Source organism: Mauremys reevesii, linkage group 14, assembly GCF_016161935.1.
Source record: "Mauremys reevesii isolate NIE-2019 linkage group 14, ASM1616193v1, whole genome shotgun sequence".
NCBI classification, from domain to species: Eukaryota; Metazoa; Chordata; order Testudines; family Geoemydidae; genus Mauremys; species Mauremys reevesii.
The window spans coordinates 6,415,694-6,434,711 of record NC_052636.1 but is presented as its reverse complement, the minus strand read 5'-3'; the positions used below and the strand labels follow the sequence as shown (position 1 = coordinate 6,434,711).

General features: G+C 52.1%; 1 protein-coding gene across 1 annotated transcript in view; it reads left to right on the top strand.

Annotated features, from left to right (window-relative positions):
- The window catches only part of LOC120381404 (zinc finger protein 850-like), a gene marked incomplete at both ends in the record, with an annotated part of 157,976 nt that overhangs the window by 73,216 nt on the left and 65,742 nt on the right, over nt 1-19,018 (top strand). Inside the window, one exon of the mRNA XM_039499594.1 lies at nt 15,442-16,109. Coding sequence (XP_039355528.1) covers nt 15,442-16,109 — 668 coding nt within the window. The remainder of the gene's footprint in view (nt 1-15,441; nt 16,110-19,018) is intronic.

Sequence of the window (19,018 nt, the reverse complement as noted above, 5' to 3'; positions counted from 1 at the left end):
AGAGTCGTGTACCTCGCTTCAGGGCGGGTGAGCTCGTTTCATCGCCGAGTGTCAGGGGGGACCCGATGGACCCTGTGAGGTTCAGTAGATCAGCACATGCATTCCAGAGGATAGCTCTCAGAGGCTGTTTGCTTCTTTCATGGGTCTGGTGCCTGCCCTAACACCTGCCATCTGCTCGCTGGTAGCCAGCTCCTCCCTTGAGCCCATCAGGAGGGGTGCCCTCAGGCCACGGCCCCTCCCCAGACGGTCGCGGGCAAGTCCCTCTGGATCATACCATGGTCCCCCACCGCAGGAGCCTGGGAGCGCCACAGCTTCAGCCCATCAGTCTTCCCTGTACAGCAGCCGGCCCTAGTGTCAGAAGATAGCATCAGGCCCAGACACCCAGGCAGGTTTCGGCCTCATTGTCTGCGCCCGCGAGCTCAATGGCCTCCTTGACAGCTTCAGGTCATCCTCCTGCCATGTTGTAACAGCTTGGTCTTCAATGAGCACTAGACAGGTACCTGAGTGCCACAAGCACCTGTAGGCAGGCATTCATGGGCCTGGACTTACTGGCAGTAAGCATTACGATAGCCTCTGCTGGTGCAGCACACTGCTCCAAGCTTAGAACCCTGGAAATGGCTTCAGTATCCTGAACTTCCTGTCCTAAGATCTAGTGATCAGACTGATCTGGGAGTTCCATGAACGCTTTCTCAGTGTTTAGCTGAGCTTCCTGCTTGCAAACTACAGGGTGGAGGAGCTTCTTCCAGTTCCACCTCCCTTTGGGTGCAAGGCCTGCCGGATGCAGGGGCAGCTCTTAGTTCTTGCTCACAGTGGGGACTAGGCTGGGATCTCAGCCTACAGAGCAAGGACAAAGACAGGACTTTGTCAGCAGGTGTGGCTTGAGGCAGTCGAGAGGGCGTCAGTCCAGGATCCTGCAAGGGGCCAAAATCAGGAGTCCCTCTAAACCACCAATGGGGCCAAGCCTAACTTTTGAAGGCACGCCTGAGGACGGCGCATCAGTTATTACCCAGGATCCATTCCCTCCCTTTGCTAACCGGCTCTCTCCTTTTTCCCTCCCAAGCGTGGGTGGCACCTTCCTAACCTCAAATCTTTGGGTCCTCACGCACGGTGGAACTTCAGTACCGCCTCCAGTTTATTTACTGTCCCCCACTTCCCACCCTCCATCCCCTCGTTCCTCTTTAAGGGACCCTCTCACGTGCAATTCCTCTTGCAAAGAGGAGTGAAAGGACGCTCCTCACCATCGGAGACTATAGAGGATGTACCAACAGTGACAGAAAGGGGGCAATTTAGGGGTTCTACTCCCACTATTTCCTATCCCCATAAGGCGAAGTGGGAAGTCTCAGATCTATCCTAGACTCCAGTGGAACTCCAACAAGTTCATGATAGCGCTTGAAGTTCAGCATGGTATCCATGGGGACCCGTCATCCCATCCTTGGATCCCGAGAGGCTGGTATGCCGCCCTCGATATGAAGGCGCGCGTGTTTTCATGTCGCCATTTATCTTCCACATAGAAGGTACCTCCGGTTTGTAGCCAACCGTCATCATTTCTAGTTTCCACGGTCCTTCCGTTTGGCCTCTACAGCCCTAAAGAATAGTTCACCAAAGTGCATGGCTGTAGTCGCCGCCTCCCTCCGCTGCCGCCCGATGCATTTTTCTCCATATCTAGACGATTGGCTCATTCGAGGGACCTCCGAGGCCCAAGTTACCCGTCATGTGGCCATCGTCAAGGACCTATTCCCTGCGTCTACTGGGCCTGATGATCAATATAGAGAAATCCACTCTGATTCCCACACAGAGTAATAGAATTCTATGGAGCCATCCTGGACCTAATCTCGCCAGAAACCTGTTTACCTCAGCCTTCGGTTTCGAAGCGTGATGGTACAATTATACAAGATCCATCTGAACTTCCTGACAACTTCTGATCTCAGCTTTCTTGCCTAGGTCTTCTGGGTCCCATGGCTGCCTGCAAAATGCGTTCATGACCAAACATGCCAGGCTTCACCTCCGGCCACTCCAATCATGGCTCACTTCTCGTGTACCACCCGAGCAGAGACAGCATAGACATGATGGTCACAATCCCCCTGAGCATTCCTAGGCTCCCTCTGACTGGTGGTCGACGCCCTCCCTGGTGTGTGCAGGGATGCTGTTCCATCCACCTCACCTTGGTGTGTCCTCACGATGGACACCTCTGATCTCCCGGCTGGGGTGCTCACCTTGGTCAGTTTCTGCACTCAGGGCCTTTTGGTCCCAGCTTTCAAGAGCTGGCCTTGCACATCAATGTCCGAGAGCTGAGGAGCAGTCCGCCTGGCGTGCCAAGGCGTTTTCAGGCAGCACCCTACAAGGCCATTTGTGTCTCAGTGATTCACAGAGACAACTTTAACGGCCATGTATTTACACACATAAACAAGCTAGGGAGGAGCACAGTCCTCCTCTTTGCAGGAAGCTATCCAGCTCTGGGACTTCTGCATAGCCCAACTCGATAGACCTGGTGTAACGTCCTTTTTTCCCAGGGGTTCCGGAACACTCTGGCAGATCGCCTCAGCAGATCCTTCCTGCAACTCTCACGAGTGGTCGATTTGTCCGGATCGTTATCCATTCCGTTTTCCTCGAGAAGTGGGGCTCTCCCGCATAGACCTCTTCACTTCTTGCGAGAACAGGAAGTGCCAGACATTCTGCTCATTCCAAGGCCTCTCCCGGGCTTTCGATCTCGGATGCTTTTTCTGATGCCGTGGATGAGTTCATCTGCTGCTATACACTTTTCCACCATTCTCGCTGGTTCACAGGGAGGTCCTGCTAAAACTCCGCAGGGACAGAGCGCACCTGATCATGAGATCAATTCCAGCCGTGGCTCCAGAGCAGCACCGGTACACCATCTTGCTAGACCTGTCGATAGCCAAACCCGATTCACCTGCCTCTTTGCCCAGACCTCATAACGCACTTGGGATCACGGCAGACTTCACTCACCCGAGACCTGCAATCCCTGCACCTCGCAGCATGGCTGCTGCGTGACTAAACCCGATCCAAGTTACGTTGTTTCTGCCTCGGTACAACAGGTACTCCTGGGTAGTAGGAAACCTTCCACTCGAGTTAACATATCTGGCCAGAGTGGAAAGCGTTTCTCCTGCTGGTGTGAAATGCACCAGTGTTGGCTCCCACGGAGGCCCCGATCCATTCCATCTTGGACTGCCTCTCTGGTCTCTCAAACAGCAGGGCCTGGCGGTATCATCATTAAGGGTACACATTGGCAGCCATCTCTACCTTCCACCCAGTGGAGAGTGGCGCTCTCGTATTCTACGCACCCTATGGTTTCTAGGTTCCTCAAGGGCTTGGAGCACTTATACCCACAAATTCGCCACCCCGCCCAAACCTGGGTCCTCAACCTGGTTCTAACCTGACTTATGACTGCCCATTCAAGCCACTGACTTATGACTGCCCATTCAAGTCGCTGCTATACCTGTCCTGGAAGACCGAAGTTTTTTGTTCCTCGCAGCCATTATCGGCCAGACGAGTCTCCGTGCTTCAGGCTCACGGTGGGCCATTGTACACTGTGTTTCACAAGGACAAGGGGCAGTTGTGACCACATCCGGCCTTCCTCCCTAAGGTGGTGTCGGCCTTTCATATCAACTAGGATATCTCCCTTCCAGTCTTCTTTCCGAAGCCACACTCATCACGAAGGGAGAAACAATTGCACTCCCTAGACATCCGTGGGGCGCTCGCATTTATATCCCGCGGACAAAGCCTCTTTCATAAAACACACAACTCTTCGTCGCAGTGGCAGACCGAATGAAGGACCTACCTCTCTCCTCCCAGAGGATTTCATCTTGGGTGAAGTCGTGCATCCGCACCTGCTGTGACGTGGCCCATGTTCCATCGAGCCACCTCACTGCACTTTCCACCAGGGCTCAGGCGTCTTCTGCTGCCTTCCTGGCTCACGTGCCCTTCCAGGAGATAGGTCGCGCAGCTACCTGGTCCTCAGTCCACACCTTCGCCTCACATTATGCACTGGTCCAACAGTCCAGAGATGATGCAGCCTTTGGCTCAGCAGTTTTGTATTCTGCAACGTCTCACCCCGACCCCACCGTCTAGGTAAGGCAGAATCACCTAACTGGAATGGATATGAGCAAGCACTCGACGAAGAAAAGACGGTTACTCACCGTTGTAACTGTTGTTCTTCGAGATGTGTTGCTCATATCCATTCCAAATCCGCCCTCCTTCCCCACTGTCGGAGTAGCCGGCAAGAAGGAACTGAGGGGCAGATGGGTCAGCAGGGGTATATATCCGGCGCTATAGCGGCGCCACTCCAGGGGGCACCCAGCCGACCCACCAAGTGTTGCTAGGGTAAAAATCTTCCGACGAACGTGCATGCGGCGTGCGCACACCTAACTGGAATGGATATGAGCAACACATCTCGAAGAACAACAGTTACAATGGTGAGTAACCATCTTCTCTTTTTCTACCCTCTGATGCCTACTGGCTGTTCTAGGCAAGGTGGTGGGACTCTGTTAACATGGGCCTCCCGGAGCTTCCTTTTTCCTGGTGCTGCTGTTCCGTGAATAGTGGGGTTGTGAGTGGGGCAGCAGGTCCTGAGTGTTGGACTCTTGCTCTTTCAGGGGCCGGTGACCTTCGAGGAGGTGGCTGTGTATTTCACCAGGGGTGAGGGGGCTCTGCTGGACCCCGCTCAGAGAGCCCTCTACAGGGATGTCATGCAGGAGAACTATGAGACTGTGACTTCCCTGGGTAAGGAGTCCTGTCCCCTGGGTTATTAGAAGCTGTGGGGTCTCTAAAGAACCTGAGTAGTAATAACTTTATACCTTTATTTGTCATACAAGTTTTGACAAGTTTCCTTCCCCTCCCTTTTTTGCCTTATCTCCCACCCACTAGTATCATTTTGGACATGTGCCTTTTTGGTGACGTCAGTCATTGAAAAATTGCATTGAATGTATCCTTATTGGATACATGAATAACTGTAGCTTTCATGCCTTTTCCTCATTTTAAGAGGAAAATATGCCACCTGTAGAATTCTAAATAGAGTAAATAGGTGTATGACTCATGCATGGCTTGTGTGACAGTCAGGTGAGCTCCTCTTTTGATAGGAGAGCATATAATGTTGCCATTCAGGACCCCACGGGTGAAGGGAGAGCAGAGATGTGGGAGGGGAGGAGAAGGGGGGAGTAGATAATTGTAGGGTGCCCAGATATAGGGAGTGTGTGTGCAGGGTTAGAGCTAAGAAGCAGCAGGGAGGGATGAGGTTGTGAGAGATGAGGAGGGAACACAAGAAGCTCCCAAGGTGCCAGGAGGTGGTGCTGGCTGAGAGTAATGGGAAGAAGTGGAGAGGAGTGTGGAGGAAGAGCACCCAGGAAGTGGCGTAGTCTCAGGTGCTGAAACTAAGTGGTCTGTCCTTGTGGAAGAGTGGGACCCCTTGGGGGTCTAGTGCACTCAAGGAGCACCTCCCAAGGACTGTTTAAAAGCCAGGGCATTGCACAGATCCTATTGATCCATGACAGTGCCAGAGGTTCAGCCTTATGGGAAAAGATATAAAACAAAGAAAGGATCTAAATGCGTGTTTACCATCGCTCCTCTCAGTCCTCATGGGAATCCTGATCTGTTCCAAAGTGTATTAAAACCTTCCTTAAAGGCTCACCTTTTGGTTATCAGGTCATGTCCATTTGTTAGAGGGTTTTCCTTCACCCTCCCACTTCCTGGTTCTTGTCACGCAGACAGCAAGCAGCGAAAGACCAGAAGTCTGAAGCACAGATAATGCGATGTTTATTGGGGTTATTTCCAAGCAAGCATATTCCACTGCCCTAATGAACTTACACCTAGAAAAATTAATGATGCAGCAGACAGAAACAATTAGAGAACCAGACTGATTAACAAGGTAAAAGTGGTGGCCATAAAGATAAAACAATACAGAAATGAGGGTTTCACAACCATTGATCAGGGATTTCTTCCCAGACAGGATGCTGTCAAACTATGTTTTTTTTATCCATCTTAAGATCTGTTTCTTTATCTGGTGGTGATGGGCACTATCAGGACAGGATCATCTTCCTAACAGCCCAATAGCACCTTATTTCAGTGTGACTGGTTTGGGATGTGAGGATGTGACCCTTCGCTTCCTAGCTTATGGCTGCTCCTGCTGCTTAGCCAAAGGCCTTAGCCTAAGAACAAGGCCTCAGGCAGACTGAGATTTTGATTCTTAGCTAGTTACACGGGTATAAAGACAGAGTGATAAAAATACCCCTAAGTTCTTAAAGTCTAGGCTTTACAGGCAGGCCTGATTATGTCTATTCTAACAGTGGGTTCTAGCCCTTCCCCCATTCTGTGTCTGTCTTGTCTATTTAGATCAGGGGTCGGCAACCTTTCAGAAGTGCTGTGCTGAGTCTTCATTTATTCACTCTAATTTAAGGTTCTTCTTCGAGTGATTGCTCCTATGCATTCCATGTAGGTGTGCGCGCCGTGCGTGCACGGCTCTTCGGAACATTTTTACCCTAGCAACTCCGGCGGGCCGGCTGGGCGCCCCCTGGAGTGGCACCGCTATGGCGCTGAATATATACCCCCGCCGGCCCGTCCGCTCCTGAGTTCCTTCTTACCGCCCGTGACGGCCAGTTGGAACAGTGGAGTGCTCTCTGTCCTCCACAACCCTAGCGTTCGCTAATCTTGTCTGTATATAGTTGTTTCAGTAGTTACTGTTAGTTGATTTAATTAGTTAGTATAGTTTAGGTATAAGGGAATAAGGAGGGTTTACCCCCCTTTTTCCGCAACCGGTGCGGGCTCATGCCCAAGGCCAGCGGCACATGCCTGTCGGGGATCCGCACGACTCCTGCCTGCGCTGCTTTGGAGAGACTCACCGTACGGATAAGTGCCCTGTCTGTGCAGCCTTTAAGCCCAGGACACGAAAGGAGCGGGACAGTCGCCTAAAACAGCTCCTCATGGAGGCAACGCTCCAGCCCCCGGCACCAACCGCGCTGGCGCCGAAGTCTTCATCGGCGCGCAGCGCACCGGCAGCCCCGAGCCGCTCCGGCACCGAGGCTCCTCGTCCTCCGCAAGCGGGACCGACGACCCGGCACCGCTCCCTCTCACCATCGAGGAAGCGTAAGCTGGCGAAAACAGCTGCAAAGACCCATGCTGAGGGTCCTATCGCCCAGCCGCCTCCACCACTTCCGGTACCGGCTGTGGCCATGCACAGGCCGTGCACCGTGCCGTTGACTCCGGCGCCGCAAGGGCCGTCGAGTCCGGTACCACCCTGCTCCCCAGCACCGACCGCGGTTGAGCTGCAGCTGCCATCCACGCCCGAGACTTTCTCGACGGCGAGGGAGCTCATCGAGCTCACAGAGGCACCGAGCCTCCGGCCCCCGGCACCGCCGGTGCGGGCTGTCGTGTCAGCGGGTAAGCCGGCTATGATGCGGCCCCCTGCACTGGACAGACGACGTAGACGGCGCTCAAGTCCGGTCGCTCCCGGTCCCGACGCCGGTCACCGTCGCACCGCTTGAGATCCCGGCACCGCTCACCATCGCGGTACCGGTCGCCTTCTCGATGCCGGTCGCAGTCCCGGTACCGCTCAACATCGCGGTACCGGTCGCGCTCCCGGAGACGCTCCCGATCCCGATCGCCTTCCCGTCGGCACCGACGTAGGTCCGATTCCTGGCACCGTTCCCGGCACCGTGACTCCTGGAGCCGCTCCCGGCACCGCCGGTCAAGATCCCGGTCGAGCTCCCGGCACCGGTCGAGCTCCCGGCACCGCGGCGGTCGATGGTCTCGTTCGCAATCTCGGCACCGCGACGACCGGCACCGATCCTCGGCACCGTCCGGAGACAAATGGCTGACCTTGACGGCGCAGTCCATCAGCGCCTCTGCACCCCCATGGCCATCTCGACACTCGTCGGTCGCTTCGGGGACTGGCAGCGATGCTCATCTTCCGGCTGCCCCGCAAGGTCAAGCCCAGGGTGTGCAGCAGTGGGGCTTCTGGGTCCCCTGGGCCCAATACGAAACTCAAGGGATGTCTTTCCCTCCGAGGGCCCCCACCTCCGAACACAGGGTACGGAGGCCACGATAAGCAGACCGCCCCTTCTTCACCAGGTTCGGATCAGCTGCCACCTGATCCCCAGAGACATCCTCGGGCCGAGTCAGCCGCCCACGCCTTAGAAGAACCACCCGCGGAGGCAGTGGTTCAAGGCCTATCCTCGTCGTCTTCACCGGACGAGGCGGTGGCCGGGGCTGCTACAACAGACCCTCCACCAATTGACTTGCGGGCCCACCAGGACCTTCTTTGCCGGGTGGCGAAGGCTATCGACCTCCCCGTGGCGGAGGTCACGGAAGACCCGGTAACAAATGTGATTGGAGCGGAGGCTCCAGTGCGGGTGGCCTTGCCGTTCATCCGCACCATTCAGAAAAACGCCACTACCATCTGGCAGTCACCGGCGTCCGTTCCTCCCACCGCCCGCGGGGTCGAAAGGAAGTACTCCGTCCCCCCCACGGGGTATGAGTACTTGTATACTCATCCTGCCCCAGACTCGTTGGTTGTCCAGTCGGTCAACGACAGGGAGAGGCATGGCAAGCCCGCCCCAGCGCCAAAGTCCAGGGAGGCGAGGCGTATGGATTTGTTGGGCCGCAAGGTCTACTCTGCAGGCGGTCTCCAGCTCCGGATCGCCAACCAGATGGCCCTCCTCGCCAGGTACACCTTTGACATCATGGTGTCTCTGGCGAAATTCGCAGAGCTGGTACCAACAGCCTCCCGCCAGGAGTTCTCGGCGCTGTTGGAAGAAGGGAAAAAGTCCTCCAGGTCCTCCATCCAGGCCGCTCTCGACTCGGCGGACTCAGGCGCAAGAACCCTGGCCTCAGGAGTGACCATGAGGCGCATCTCCTGGCTACAATCCTCCACACTGCCGCCCGAGGTGCAGTACACCCTGCAGGACCTGCCCTTCGATACCCAGGGTCTGTTTTCTGAAAAGACTGATTCCAGAATCCAGACCCTGAAGGACGGTCGCATAGCCATCCGCACTCTGGGGATGCATACACCTGCAACCCAGCGCAGGTCGTTCAGGCAGCAACCCTATCGGTTTAATCAGCCCAGGTCCCGTCCCTATAACAGCTGACGGCCAGGCCTGAATCGCTGTAGACCATCGGGCAACCGGCGCAACCAAACCCATCCGTCTTCCAAGGCCCCCCAGGGCCCCAAGCAGGCGTTTTGATGGGACGCCCGAGGATAGCCCATCAGTCTCTGTACCGGATCCTCCCCTTTTATTTTACAACCGCCTTTCCCATTTCTTTTCAGTGTGGTCCCGAATAACAACGGACAACTGGGTGCTTCAAACAATCCAGTCTGGTTACCGCCTTCAATTTGTTTCGCCCCCTCCTTCCCACCCGCCTTCCCCATCCCTCTTCAGGGACCCCTCTCACGAGCAATTCCTCTTACAAGAGGTCGAGACTCTGTTGAGCTTGGGTGCCATAGAGGAGGTGCCTCACGACATGCGGGGCAGGGGTTTCTATTCCCGATACTTTCTCATCCCCAAGGCGAAAAGAGGTCTACGTCCAATACTGGACCTCCGCGAGCTCAACAAGTACCTGCTCAAGCTCAAGTTTCGCAAGTTTGGGGGGAGGGATAGCTCAGTGGTTTGAGCATTGGCCTGCTAAACCCAGGGTTGTGAGTTCAATCCTTGAGGGGGCCACTTAGGATCTGGGGCAAAAATTGGTCCTGCTAGTGAAGGCAGGGGGCTGGACTAGATGACCTTTCAAGGTCCCTTCCAGTTCTAGGAGATTGGTATATCTCCAATTATTATATTTATATATTATGGTCACCCTGGGGACCATCATTCCCTCCCTGGATCCGGGAGACTGGTTTGCCGCCCTCGACATGAAGGACACGTACTTCCACGTTGCGATTTATCCTCCCCATTGACTCTACCTGCGTTTTGTAGTCAACAATGCGCACTACCAGTTCGCAGTGCTGCCATTCGGCCTATCCACCGCGCCAAGAGTTTTTACCAAGTGCATGGCAGTGGTTGCCGCAGCCCTCCGCCGTCGTCATATACACGTTTATCCATATCTCGACGATTGGCTGGTTCGCGGAACGTCCCAGCGGCTGGTAACGGACCAGATGTTAGAAATCCTGTCTCTATTTCGACATCTCGGTCTTCTCATCAACGCCGAGAAGTCCACCTTAACTCCGTCTCAGCGGGTGGAGTTCATTGGAGCGGTTTTCGACTCCAATTTGGCCAGGGCCTGCCTCCCGCGATCACGGCGCAGGCGATGGTCTCCATCATCCGAGACCGCCTCACCTTTCCCACTACGACAGTTCAGTCCTGCCTACGCCTCCTGGGCCACATGGCATCGTGCACGTTTGTCACCGCCTACGCGAGGCTGCGCCTCCGCCCATTTCAATCCTGGCTGGCGTCGGTATACCGCCCACACCGCGACTCCATAGACAGGGTAGTCACGGTCACGAAGCCTACCCTTGCTTCGCTCAGCTGGTGGCTGGACCCAGAGGTTGTGTGTGCAGGAGTCCCGTTCTGCCCTCCTCGTCCGTCCGTGACACTGACAACAGATGCCTCGGCACTGGGATGGGGGGCTCACCTGGGCAACCTTCACACCCAGGGCCTCTGGTCGCCCCAGGAGCTCTCCCTCCACATCAATGTCCGGGAGCTGCGGGCAATTCGCTTGGCGTGTCTCGCCTTCCACGCCCGTCTGCAAGGCCGCTGCGTCGCGGTGTTCACGGACAACATGACGGCAATGTTCTACGTGAACAAGCAGGGCAGAGCTCGCTCCTCCCTCCTCTGCAAGGAAGCGATGCTCCTGTGGAACTTCTGCGTGACCTACTCGATTCACCTAGAAGCGTCCTTTCTCCCAGGAGTGCAGAACACGCTAGCGGACTGCCTCAGCAGGTCTTTCCTCGCCCACGAGTGGTCCCTTCGACCGGACGTGGTACACACGATTTTCCAGCAGTGGGGCTTTCCCCAGGTCGACCTGTTTGCCTCCAAGGAGAACAGGAAGTGCCACCAGTTCTGTTCCTACCAGGGTCGCTCTCCGGGCTCCCTGTCGGACGCCTTCCTGTACTCCTGGACAGATCACCTCCTTTACGCCTTCCCTCCATTCCCGCTCATCCACCGAGTGCTGCTCAAACTTCGGAGGGACCAAGCCCGCCTAATACTCATCGCTCCGGCCTGGCCGAGGCAGCATTGGTACACCCTGCTGCTCGAGCTCTCCGTTCGGGAGCCCATTCTCCTCCCAGTGTGGCCGGACCTCATCACACAGGACTTCGGCAGACTCCGCCACCCGGACCTGCAGTCCCTCCATCTCACAGCTTGGTACCTACATGGCTGACCCAGGCGGAGAGAGGCTGTTCCGCGGCAGTACAGCGAGTCCTGCTTGAAAGCAGAAAACCTTCCACCCGCTCCACTTACCTCGCGAAGTGGAAGCGCTTTGGCCTCTGGTGTGATCAATGAGGCCTCAATCCCTTCATAGTCCCTCTTTCTACAATCCTGGACTACCTCTGGGACCTTAAGGAGCAGGGTCTCGCGGTCTCCTCCTTAAAGGTACACCCGGTGGCCATATCCGCCTTTCGCCCATCAATAGACGGCCGATCCATCTTCTCCAGCCAGATCGTTTCCCGCTTCCTGAAGGGCCTGGACTGGTTGTACCCGCCCATACGGCGTCCTACCCCAGCCTGGGATTTAAACCTGGTCCTGGCCAAGCTTATGGGAGCCCCCTTCGAACCTTTGGCCACGTGCTCCCTCCTCTACCTGTCATGGAAGACGGCCTTCCTCGTCGCTATAACTTCAGCGAGACGAGTGTCCGAGCTTCGTGCCCTAACGGTTAGTCCACCTTACACCGTCTTCCATGCAGACAAGGTACAGCTTCGCCCGCACCCGGCCTTCCTCCCAAAAGTAGTCTCGGCCTTCCATGTCAATCAAGAGATCTTCCTCCTCGTCTTCTGCCCGAAGCCGCACACCTCACCTCGGGAGCAACAGCTTCACACCCTGGACGTCCGCAGGGCCCTCCCTTTTTATATCGAGTGGACGAAGCCCTTCCGGCGTTCGACCCAGCTGTTTGTGGCGGTTGCCGATCGCATGAAAGGCGAGCCGGTCTCCTCGCAGCGGATTTCCTCCTGGGTCACGGCGTGTATCCGGACATGCTACGAGCTTGCTCGCGTGCCACCATGCCGCCTCACCGCTCACTCAACAAGAGCGCAAGCCTCGTCGGCTGCTTTCCTGGCCCATGTCCCCATCCAGGACATCTGTAGAGCAGCCACCTGGTCTTCGGTCCACACCTTCGCTTCCCACTACGCGTTGGTGCAGCAATCCAGAGACGATGCAGCCTTCGGCTCCGCAGTCTTGCACTCTGCCACGTCTCACTCCGACCCCACCGCCTAGGTAAGGCTTGGGAATCACCTACATGGAATGCATAGGAGCAATCACTCGAAGAAGAAAAGACGGTTACTCACCGTAGTAACTGTTGTTCTTCGAGATGTGTTGCTCCTATGCATTCCAGACCCGCCCTCCTTCCCCACTGTCGGAGTAGCCGGCAAGAAGGAACTGAGGAGCGGACGGGCCAGCTGGGGTATATATTCAGCGACATGGCGGCGCCACTCCAGGGGGCGCCCAGCCGGCCTGCCGGAGTTGCTAGGGTAAAAATGTTCCGAAGAGCCGTGCACGCGCGGCGCGCACACCTACATGGAATGGATAGGAGCAACACATCTCGAAGAACAACAGTTACTACGGTGAGTAACCGTCTTTTCCGTGTGCCAGTAACACATTTTAACGTTTTTAAAGGTCTCTTTCTATAAGTCTATAATATAGAACTAAACTATTGTTGTATGTAAAGTAAATAAGGTTTTTAAAATGTTTAAGAAGCTTAATTTAAAATTAAATTAAAATGCAGAGCCTCCCCCCCCGGACCAGGGGCCAGGACCAGGGCAGTGTGAGTGCCACTGAAAATCAGCTAGCTTCCGCAGGTTGCCTACCCCTGATTTAGATTGTAAATTCTTCAGGACATGGGCCATCTACTATTCTCTGTTTGCACTTTGCCTAGCACAATGGGGACCCACTGTTAGTTGGTCCTTAGGCACTAAGGTAGTGAATATGATTTGTTATAATAGTAACTCTCCTGCCACTTTGAGCCAAGGAAGATGGCCTTGGGATGCGTAGCCTTATTTGGGGTGTGTTAGGGCTTGGCTACACTTACAAATTTGCAGCGCTGCAGCAGGGTGTGAACACACCCTCTCCAGCGCTGCAAATTGCGGGCGCTTCAAAGCGCCAGTGTGGTCAAAGCCCCAGCGCTGGGAGCGGCTCCCAGCGCTGTCCGTATTCCCCACAGGAGGTGGAGTGCGGACAGCGCGGGGAGAGCGTTCCCCCCGCGCTGGTGCATTGACTACACTTAGCGCTTCAAAGCGCTACCGCGGCAGCGCTTTGAAGCGCTAAGTGTAGCCACAGCCTCAGTAATATTGATTTGATTTATCAACTTAATTTAATTTGTATTGTAATCATTTTAATTAATAATAATACTTAATCATTTATATTAATTAATATGGGTTTAGGCTCGCCAATTTGTTTGATCAGAAGATAAAAGTTCGTATTTCGAATCAGGTTCCACAGATAAACCTTGATAAAGGGACCTTCGGGGGTATGACAGGAAGCTCACACGGAGACAGATAGAGTCATAACGACTTTTTATTAAACTCAATGAAATAGTAAGTAAATTGTAAAACAGGTAGAATTACAGAGTTACAATTGTATTACTGTTATTCAGGAGATACATATGATGATACAATATTATGTGCTGCAAACTTTTTGGTTAATATTCACACCCTGTTTTGATAAACTGGTGTTGGCCTCGTCTCTGGCGGTTCTGGTTTCACAGCTCTTGCAGAGGAAACTAATGCAAAGAGCTGTCAAAGCTACTTTAGAATTTATTTTTTAGCTCAACTAAATAATCTGATACACAAACTAAAATAACATTTAGAGAGACCAAGCTTAGCCGAGTCCCTTTTGAACTTAAAGTTTGAAAAGAAAATAAGTGCGGCCTATTACTGGTTAATAGCTATCGTAGATGGATAGCATGAATACGTAGTTGAAGATGGTGAAGTGTAGTGAAGAAGGAGGAGGTCGAGGTGGGCTGGGGGGTACCATAGTGAGGTAGGTTACCTCTTTTTATAGAAATAAATGGCGGAAATTCTTCCTCTTATTCCCAAATTTCAGTCTTCCCCCATAGAAATGTTAGGGTACGCTTACTCCATAGGCTAGTATGTATGGATGACAGGTATCTGTGCACTTGTGGGGTACTTGTTAAGTCTGTGAGTGCAACTTTGAAAAATCCCCTTTGCTATTCTTCATTGTCTGTTGGTCTAGGTAAAGGGTCTTAGACCTAAGCGTAGGCACTTTATTTGGGTATAGGAAAAACAGTTTCTTTTTTGGGTAAAAGGGCACAGGATGTAGCTATGCTAACTTTGCTTTATCTTAAAATGCAGGTTTTTGGCCTGTAGGTTTCTTGCATTACAGCCAAACTTATTTTTAATAGGTTTATTAATTCCTATCACAATACAGTACTTATAAGAAAAGAGATATTGATTCAGGCAAGCAGATGAATCCTGAGAGCTACAGATGTTACTGCCTAAAAATGGGGTGGGGTTAAACCATGGAATATTCTTTGTGACATGTATCCCACAAATTCCACTGACGTCCCTTGTTTTCTTTGCCTGCAGTAGGGTTTCCAATTTCGAAACCTGATGTGATCTCGCAGCTGGAACGAGGGGAAGAGCCATGGGTCCCGGACCTCCAGGGCTCTGAGAAAGAAGTGCTCCTGAGAGCTGCCTTCGCAGGTGAGGACTTGGTTAAACAACTCAACAACTGCTTAGGAATGCAGGAAACATTTGGGATGCCCTACAAAGACCCTGTGAGCTCTTCAAGTTCAGGATTGTTCCCTGCAGATGTGGAATCATTATGGCAGATGTCACTCATGACTTCCCTCCTATTCTGACTGACAACTGGCAGCAGGTCCCTCCCCGATCTCACTTTCCCCTGAGAGTTATGGTGCAATGAGGACCCGGAACTGATGTCTTCCTCTCTTCTCTGTGGAAGGGTTTGGGGAAAATCAGCACCTGATAGGTTTGATCTCTCCCACATGTATTTTGGTTTGTTCATCCCTTTTTCCATTCCTCTCTCTGACATTTCCTTTTTCTCAGGCACAGGGAGTGACCTATGTCTGGATTCTCTCTGTCTCCCATCCGACGATGGGATGGTGAGTGAGAACGAGGAGGAGAAACCCCAAGAGGAAGACACTGTGCAAGTAGATCCACATTGGATGTTATCAGGAAGATCCAAAGGGAATGTTTCAGGAGTTGTGCACTCCCAGAAAACACAAAAGCCTGTGAGACTCAGCAGAGGCCAGTGGAAAACTACAGTCGCCACTCAGCCCTTATTCCACGCACCAGAATCAACTTGGAAGAGAGACGCTACATGTGCCATGAGTGCGGGAAAAGCTTCAATGGGCGCTCACACCTTATCACGCATCAGAGAATCCACACTGGCGAGACACCCTACACGTGCTCTGAGTGCGGGAAAAGCTTCGGCGGAGCTCTACCCTTTTCACACATTGGAGAATCCACACAGGAGACGCCCTACACGTGCTCTGAGTGCGGGAAAAGCTTCAGGCGGCGCTCTGAGCTTATCGCACATCAGAGAATCCACACAGGGGAGACGCCCTACATGTGCTCTGAGTGTGGGAAAAGCTTCAATCAGCGCACAAACCTTATTAGACATGAGAGAATCCACACAGGGGAGATGCCCTACATGTGCTCTGAGTGCGGGAAAAGCTTTGGGCAGAGCTCTCACCTTATCAGACATGAGAGAATCCACACAGGGGAGATGTCCTACACATGCTCTGAGTGCGGGAAAAGCTTCAATCGGGACTCTGACCTTATCAGACATGAGAGAATCCACACTGGGGAGACGCACTACATGTGCTCTGAGTGCGGGAAAAGCTTCATTTGGGGCTCTGACCTTATTAGACATGAGAGAATCCACACAGGGGAGATGCCCTACACGTGCTCTGAGTGCGGGAAAAGCTTTGGGCGGAGCTCTCACCTTATCAGACATGAGAGAATCCACACAGGGGAGATGCCCTACATGTGCTCTGTGTGTGGGAAAAGCTTCAATCGGCGCACAAGCCTTATTAGACATCAGAAAATCCACACAAGAGAGAACTGTTATAAATCCCTTGACTAGGGCTGGCCAAAGATATTTTTTTTAAATCACATTTGCCAATTCCCACATAGTGATTTTTGCACCATCTTCACCGAGGTCTCTCAGCTCCACCAGATCAGTTGCCTGCTTCTGCCTTTTGAAGCTCATCCTTCTATGGGGTCAGTCCTGTGATCTTTTCTATCAACTCTTTTCCTTTAGAGTCATAGGAGTGTGTGTCCCTCCTGACAGGAATGTTCATCCCTCCAGGTTGGGGAGAGGTTTGATCCCAACAAGCTACACTGAGGCAAAAACTACCTGTGCCTGACATCCACTAGGGCTGTACATGGCGTTGGCTGCTCAAGTTAGTGATCTTGGGGTAAAAGGACAATTATAGTTGTAGAGCAGATGCAGCCCAGGTGCAGTGGTTGCCATTAGCTTTCCCCTTGACCTGACCTAAACTCCATCACTTTCCCTAGTCTAAACAAACCCTGAGCATCATGGTTATACTGTTCCCCCATTTCAAAGCCATTGTTAGTCATCAAGTTCTCCCTTGGGGAACCAATTGTTTCATTCCCAGTTGCTCTGATGTTGCTTCAGGTTGTGCTGGGGAGCAGATATTTTTATTATCATTTTCTGCACTTAAAATATATTGAACTATAACAAAGAGCAGGAAAAGGACAGGGATAGGGGGAAATGTCATTTCACCCATTGTAACAACAGATGTAGTTAGGGTAAGTCAGAGGGATTCCGTTATTCCCCATCACCATCCTCCTTCAATCCGTGCTAGAACCTAAGAATCCTTTTCCTTTTCCCCGTTGTGGGATGGGAGACTTCCCAAAGTGCTCCCTGTGCTATAGCACATGGCTAAGCTCAGAGAATAAACCCCCAGTAGCCCCTGAGCTTTGCTTTTTGAATTCTGTGTTTCCGATTACTTCAAGCCTGGGCATTGTGATTATTTACCAGTTTCTCTAGCACTGTTCCTACCACTGTTTCTGTAACATATTTTGTTTTTTGTGGGACAGGGTTGTTATTCCTTTGCCTAACCCCAACCTGGAAGGCCAGGGTGTGTTTTCTCTGGCCCCTCCCCACACACAAATCTGACCTGGTTGAACCTGCCAGGAGCAAAGAAAAAGCCCCACCGGTCTCACACACAAAGCAGATAGACTCACACAAGACACAGAATTACTTGAGCTATCAACATTTCCACTTTCCCACAGCATGTTAGTTCTGATGGTGGTTTTAATTTGCTTGGAACCAGAAATGGGGAAAGAGACACTGGAGTCGGTGGAATTACAGCAGGAAGGGATAAGTCTTATGATTCGTCACTAACCAAAGGCTTTGTAAACAGAGCGATAATGTTACTGAATGATCTGGCTAACCCTGCAGTTAGAAACAATCAGCTCTATGGGTGATAAATTGACAGAGGCTCTGCTGCTGATCATGAAATAGCAGCTGTTTAAAGGTAATGTGCTTCTATTTCAGTGCCTTTGGAAGTACAGAAAACAATGATCTGTGTTAAAGGAAAGTTGCCATTTCTAGAGCCCCAGTTTCTGTTGTGTGTGTACAGGAAGGTTTGAATGTGTAGCAGGTAGTTTGGTCAAGGTTTCAATCTCATAGACTTTAAGGTCAGAAGGGACCATTATGATCATCTAGTCTGACCTCCTGCACAATGCAGGCCACAGAATCCTACCCATCCACTTCTATAACAAACCCTAACCTATGTCTGAGTTACTGAAGTCTTCAAATTGTGGTTTGAAGACCTCAAGCTGCAGAGAATCCTCCAGCAAATGACTCATGCCCCATGCTGCAGAGGAAGGCGAAAAACCTCCAGGGCCTCTGCCAATCTGTCCCGGAGGAAAATTCCTTCCCAACCCCAAATATGGTGATCAGCTAAACCCTGAGCATGTGGGCAAGACTCACCCGCCAGCACCCAGGAAAGAATTCTCTGCTGTTACTCAGATCCCATCCCATCTAACATCCCATCACAGACCACTGGGCATACTTGCCTGCTGATAATCAAATATCAATTGCCAAAATGAATTGCCAAAATTAGGCTATCCCATCATGCCATCCCCTCCATAAACTTATCAAGCTTAGTCTTAAAGCCAGATATGTCTTTTGTCCCCACTACTCCCCTTGGAAGGCTGTTCCAGAACTTCAGTCCTCTAATGGTTAGAAACCTTTGTCTGATTTCAAGTCTAAACTTCCTAGTGTCCAGTTTATACCCATTTGTTCTTGTGTCCACATTGGTACTAAGCTTAAATAATTCCTCTCCCTCCCTGATATTAATCCCTGATATATTTATAAAGAGCAATCATATCCCCCCTCAACCTTCTTTTGGTTAGGCTAAACAAGCCAAGCTCTTTGAGTCTCCTTTCATATGACAGGTTTTCCATTCCTCGGATCATCCTAGTAGCCCGTCTCTGAACCTGTTCCAGTTTGAATTCGTCCTTCTTAAACATGGGAGACCAGAACTGCACACAGTATTCCAGATGAGGTCTCACCAGTGCCTTATATAACGGTACTAACACCTCCTTATCTTTGCTGGAAATACCTCGCCTGATGCATCCTAAAACTGCATTAGCTTTTTTAATGGCCATATCACATTGGTGGCTCATAATCATCCTGTGATCAACCAATACTCCGATGTCCTTCTCCTCCTCTGTTACTTCCAACTGATGCGTCCCCAATTTATAACTAAAATTCTTATTATTAATCCCTAAATGCAAGACCTTGCACTTTTCACTATTAAATTTCATCCTGTTACTATTACTCCAGTTTACAAGGTCATCCAGATCTTCCTGTATGAGATTCCGGTCCTTCTCTGTGTTAGTGATACCTCCCAG